The sequence below is a fragment of the Portunus trituberculatus genome, chromosome 18 (genome assembly GCF_017591435.1).
Source record: "Portunus trituberculatus isolate SZX2019 chromosome 18, ASM1759143v1, whole genome shotgun sequence".
NCBI lineage: Eukaryota > Metazoa > Arthropoda > Malacostraca > Decapoda > Portunidae > Portunus > Portunus trituberculatus.
Window position 1 is genome coordinate 15,607,486 of NC_059272.1, and position 6,000 is coordinate 15,613,485.

The 6,000-nt window shown below is 43.5% G+C and overlaps 1 protein-coding gene across 1 annotated transcript in view; it reads right to left on the reverse strand.

Moving 5' to 3' along the window:
- Nucleotides 1–3,936, reverse strand: part of LOC123505379 — a 35,452-nt gene extending 31,516 nt beyond the window's left edge. Inside the window, exon 1 of the mRNA XM_045256597.1 lies at nucleotides 3,714–3,936. Coding sequence (XP_045112532.1) covers nucleotides 3,714–3,858 — 145 coding nt within the window. The 5' untranslated portion in view covers nucleotides 3,859–3,936. The remainder of the gene's footprint in view (nucleotides 1–3,713) is intronic.
- Between the last annotated feature and the right edge of the window lie 2,064 nt (nucleotides 3,937–6,000).

A 6,000-nucleotide genomic window follows, 5' to 3' on the forward strand; every position in this document is an offset into this window, starting at 1 on the left:
GCGACACGTCTTTCACTGTTAGACCCCCTAAGCCCAATCTTTAGCCGTCCCTCTTTATACCACCTGTTCTTTCACACTTGTTTCTCCTGTTTAAAGTACTCGTAGGAGACGGCATCAATCTTCATAACCTGCAAACACAACCTTTACGTCGCACACCTCACCAATCAAAGCCCTGCCATGATTCGCATTCACTTCTTTCACTAGCGCTGTACACCACTAAGAAAGCTAATATTTGACTGCAACATTCTAATCAAAAGCACAGTCACGCGAAATATTGAGCACCGTTCGGATATTTACCGTAGCAGCCTCGTCCTACAAAGCTTTCGTAACTCACAATTACCTCAAAGGCGACGCGGAGAAAAAGACGAAGGCTTCATATCGACCCGTGTTTTATTGACGAGGACCGCTGTTCTCCTTCCTTCGGGTAATTGCGGGAGAATATTCCAAGCAGTAAGCAAGAAGTCTACATGTGTTCATTCCTCTTTTTGTAGGTCTGTTTTGCTGGACTCTTTTTTTCCTTTCTTTTCAGTGGGAGTAATGTATCGCTGCGCGCCCGACAAACCGTTTATTACGTACTGTGTGGTGTGATTGCATGAGAGGAAGCATTGAGTAATATTGCCAGTAATTCTATACAGTATGTTGGCGGCCGCGTACCTGTGTGTGTGTGTGTGTGTGTGTGTGTGTGCTTTCACAGTCGCTCGCCCCCCCCATCCCTCCCTACCCACACGTTAAAGTCTTTGTATATTAGTTGTGAAATTCCTCGCTCATGAAAGTTGCCCCTTGAGAGTGGAGTCGAGCGTGGGCAGTCAATAATCTGCTGGTAATTATGTACAGTACATGGAATAACTATGGAGCACGTGTTCAGGTTATAAAGAAAATGAAGTGCCTGTATCGATGACAAATGGTTCACGTATCGACCGTTTATCTGTGTCCTGAAACATTGATTTGTTCATATTTTTACTTCTTATTTATTAATCCAGTTCATTTCTTTTATAATTGAGTGTGCATATCCATCATTCCTTACCTGCACCTGTTATTAATGTTTCTTCATGTGTGTCTGTCTGTCTATCTATTGTTCTATCTAACTATCTATCTCTATCACTCTGTTTACTTGTCTCTACATGCAAGTAAAGACTTGTCTCTACATACAAGTAAAGATCACGTTCGTTCAAGTGAATCATTTCCAATCTCTGTCCATCCGTCTGTCTGTAAAAATATCGCGGTTCTGCCTCATTCAATCCATGTATTTTAGTTCGTGCAGGCATTTAGTTTAGCTGTCTTAGACCAGTACATAGTTACGTGTCGAGTAACACACACACACACACACACACACACACACACACACACACACACACACACACACACACACACACACACACACACGCACACACACACACACACACACTGAAGCGAAGTACAGACACGAAGATTTTCATTATAGAAGAAAAATGCTAAGAGGTGTAATTTGTTTCTTTTGTCTCAGACCTTCGGGTTCTTAAAGGGAGAGTGTATTCAGTGACGTGACGGTGATTATGAAGATGACACGCACGTGCGCAGTTTATCCTCACCACCCTGCTCCCCCCCGTCACCACACCGCCTGCGCGCGCGCGTGCACACACACTCACACACACACACACACACACACACACACACACACACACACACACACACACACACACTACAATAATGGCGTTCGATTTCATTTGGTACTGTACCTAATTTGTTGTGTTTGAAAAAAAAAAAACAGTCAGGATTTGCTTCAGTTCAAGACTGTGTGTGTGTGTGTGTGTGTGTGTGTGTGTGTGTGTGTGTGTGCGTGTGAATGAGTACGCGTGTGTGAGTCCTTGAGTTATAATTAATTTCACAGCCTTCTTTTTTCTATTTGTGATTACAGAGTGAAAGAAATGGCACATGATTGCCTGGTAATTGAGGCGATAATGTGTGTGTGTGTGTGTGTGTGTGTGTGTGTGTGTGGGAGGGGGAGAGGAGGAAAGGGGAATGGATTTATAGGTGTCTGCACGTGCTCGAAATGGCTTGCTTTTATTTACAGTACTTATATAATTTTAAAGTAGGAAAGCTACACACACACACACACACACACACACACACACACACACACAGGGAGGCGGTAGCGTAGTGGATAAGGTGGTAAGCGTGGGATCCCGCAGACGTCCACGCCAAGGTTCGAATCCCACCACATACCTCTTTGAAGCTATGCCATTTGTCACCATGATACCCAGCTTCTAGGCGGTTACACCAAAGGTACGTTTGGGTGGTGATATGGGCCCTAATATGGATACCACTATAAATAAAATTACCTGCCCCTTTGATGGGCGGAAGCTGAACAGCGCATCCCACATGTACTCTTCAAGTATGCTTACAGGCGCTATAGGCCATAACACACACACACACACACACACACACACAAGGATACTTTAATTCATAATAGTGTGCCTTTAATTTAATTTCACGTCATATTACTGTTGCGTCCAAATCTGTCCTTCAATTCCGCTGGTTAAGATTTGGTTTAGTGAATCATAATTGAATCACAGATGCGTCAGCTGCTCCCGGTGACAGCTTGACGTGAATATCGTAGTGCGGAGACCTACTTGAGGAGCGAGTCACGGGAATTCAAAGGATATATTCTCTCTCTCTCTCTCTCTCTCTCTCTCTCTCTCTCTCTCTCTCTCTCTCTCTCTCTCTCTCTCTCTCTCTCTCTCTCTCTCTCTCTCTCTCTCACCACATTACACTTTCTATTAATGTTTTATAAGATCGAACATAATTTTTCATCGAGGAACAGGAAGGACAAGAGCGAGAAATGCTTGGCCGTTGAGTCGTTGATGTGTTGAATGAGGTGTTGAGGGAAGGTGAGGCACGGATTGAGGAGGGTGTGGAATAAAGGTGCGTGGCGTGGGTGGAAAAGGTCTTGATGTAGCTGGGGGGAAAAACCTGCTCGCTCACATGAATCTGTTATGAGGAAAGGGAGGCGCCTCGGTTCTTTGTGTATTTTGGGATCTTTTCTCTATATGGTGTGTGTGTGTGTGTGTGTGTGTGTGTGTGTGTGTGTGTGTGTGTGTGTGTGTGTGTGTGTGTGTGTGTGTGTGTGTGTGTGTGTGTGTGTGTGTGTGTGTGTGTGTGCATGTGTGTATTTCTTTTCTGAAGATTTCCACGGATCTTTCATATTTTTCGCTGTTTAGTAATCGTTTTAGGTGAAGGGAATGAAGACAAATATTCGAGGAACATAATGGTAGAAATACTTTATCTACTTCACTGTCTTCAAAATTTTTTCCCAACACACATCTAAATACAGTACACGATACATGGGGTGAGGACACATGGCTGGCATCACCTCCACCACCACGACGACGGGGCGAGGCTGTGTGAGACCAGACACGCGGCTCAAGGGTGTTACTGGAATGGTTTGCTTGATATGAACGCGTTGAAGTTCACCACTGCTGCTGCAACCTTAGCTTATAGACAAGGGCAACACTCCTCATGCTGGACTAACCTGATAAGCTTTTGGAATCGTCTCAAATGGTACAAAGTTTAGGTGTAAAATTTGTACAAATTCTGTCATCAGTTATCATCAATTACATTAGCATAATTTATTTGATTACATCTAATTCTTCTGTCTTTACTCAGCACACCGATCTTCAGTGTGAGTCTTACTCCTGAACACTGAATCAGCTCGCGCCACAGCCACCAACACTCACCTTGTGCCTGAGTTCCGCTCATGTGCTGCAGGAGCAAAATTATCAGTAGGAGGAACCTGACGCTCCTCTCCCCGCTGAGCATTATGCTGACTTCAAGTGTGTCCCCACCTTGCGACATGATCTTGTGTTCTTTGTCGTGTGTCATGTCTCGGGGTCATGCTGGGGCGAGGCCTGGGTCGAGGAGCACCCCTTGACCCCGTGGTGTGAGATTTCTTAAGATAGACTAGTTTGTACAAACACTTGTAATGTATATAACTAAAGATCAAGCAAAGCCTTGGTATAACGTTATGGGATCCAACAAAAATACGAGTCCTCTGTGGTGGAGCGCGCCGGTATGCGGAGCTACACCTGTGGATACTTATTAGTTGCCACACGTGCACTGACTACTGAGGCAACGCGCGGCGGCCCCATAGCAGTTGAGGCCAGCGTGCGCCGGTTTCCTGCGCGTTTGTGGCTCTATCGCTGGTGACGCGAAGGTTCATGGACAAGAGTTCACATGGAAAACTTTGTGTTAAATTTGTGAGTTGAATAAATTGTCGATATCCTCTTTGTATGAACTCTGATTTTTCATAACTAGTGTATTGAAATGAACTTCTGGAGTAAGATTAACTCCAGCGCAGCATTCAACAAAAGGTGGTGTGGAGGAGCGGTGTAAAGGTACAGCTATAGGAAGAATCTCGTTGGCGTCATAAGTAAATTGGTGTATAAATTTTTTTTTTCTCTCTAATTTTCTTTTTCTGCGAGTTTATTTTTGTGAAATTCATCGCTTCCACGCTGTCTCACCGCTCTCCCAGCAGCATCATCAACCGTATCACAGCCACTGCTCCATTCTTGCTGCAAATATTCCACTCTCTCTTTCTCTCTCTGTAACTGCGCAATGATTAGATCTCTGTTTATCGGTAACTACGTACGTACATGACCATTATTTCTCTCTTTCCAAGTGACTATGAGGTGACAGGGTTGAGGAGCAACAATGGATGGCCGAAGCGTAAGTAGCCTTGAAGGGAGTTTGGAATGCATACTGCATGTGTAGAAAATAGAGCAGGGAGGTGTGTGTGATGCGGCCTTCAAGATAGAAACACGCTGGTTGCAACTAAAGCTTCTTTGGTGAGTAGTTTACATATTACTCCTATTGCAACATTCCATACGTCAAATTCGTGACCAGCAAAGGCTCTCGTGGGATGCCAAATCTAGGTGCCACTTCAGATGCAAGTGTAACATCTGTCCTGCCGATAACCTGCTTCTTTGCGGCAGACGAAAATAGGCCCCGTGGCATGTGTAAAGGGTATTGAGAGCTGTGCACCGTCAGCTCTTACGCAAGGTAATCACAAACGTGGTCAATGGTGTTAGAGAAAATCTAATGTTGTATAAGCAATAACTCAAGGGATATGAAAAACAAGTTAATAAATTTTCATGCCGTTTCTTCGCAAAAGTGAGGGGGAGAGGAAGGCTGAAGATTATTGACTGATTGATTGCTTGATTTCAAGATAAAACCAGAAAAATGGGTTCGAGCTTGAAAAAAAAATTGTTTAACCCCTTCAGTACTGGGAAAAATTTTTACCATTAGATTTGTATACGATTAAACCATTTTATTGATATTAGGAAGGGTCTATGGAGATCAGAAGATTAATGGCCACAGTCTAATATTTTTTACTCCACATATAAGTTTCTAAAGCTGTATAAAATCAGCATACAGTAAACAGAATGAATATGGAATCGTGTCATGGTACTGAAGAGGTTAACAATGAGATAGGAGAGAACTGATTCTCAAATAGAGTAGTAGATGAATGGAACGGACACAGTTACCAGGTTGATAGTGCTGAGTCAATAGGGAACTATAAGAGAAGATTAGACAGATATATGGATGAGGATGAGAGTGGAAATAGTTAGGTGTGTTTCATGTAGGGACTGCCACATGCATGTAGGTCTGGTGTCTTCTTGCATCTTCTCTTATTTTCTTATGTTCTTATGATACTGACCGCTGTCTATTCTCTGTGGCCTTTCACGTAGAGAAACACAAGATACGAGAGAGAGAGAGAGAGAGAGAGAGAGAGAGAGAGAGAGAGAGAGAAATTCATATATGATCAGTGTCTACTACATACTTTTAATCATTAGCAGATTAGAAAAAGAAGAAAAAGGAAAAGAATACGAAAAGAGTTGGCTTGGCTGTGTTTCTCAATGGTTAGGTTTCGTTCCCATCTCGTTGTTATGCTCAGAGCCACTCCCGTATTGACGCTTAGATGGAGAAATCAATGTTTGTTTATCCCCCGCTATGATGGACGGCCGT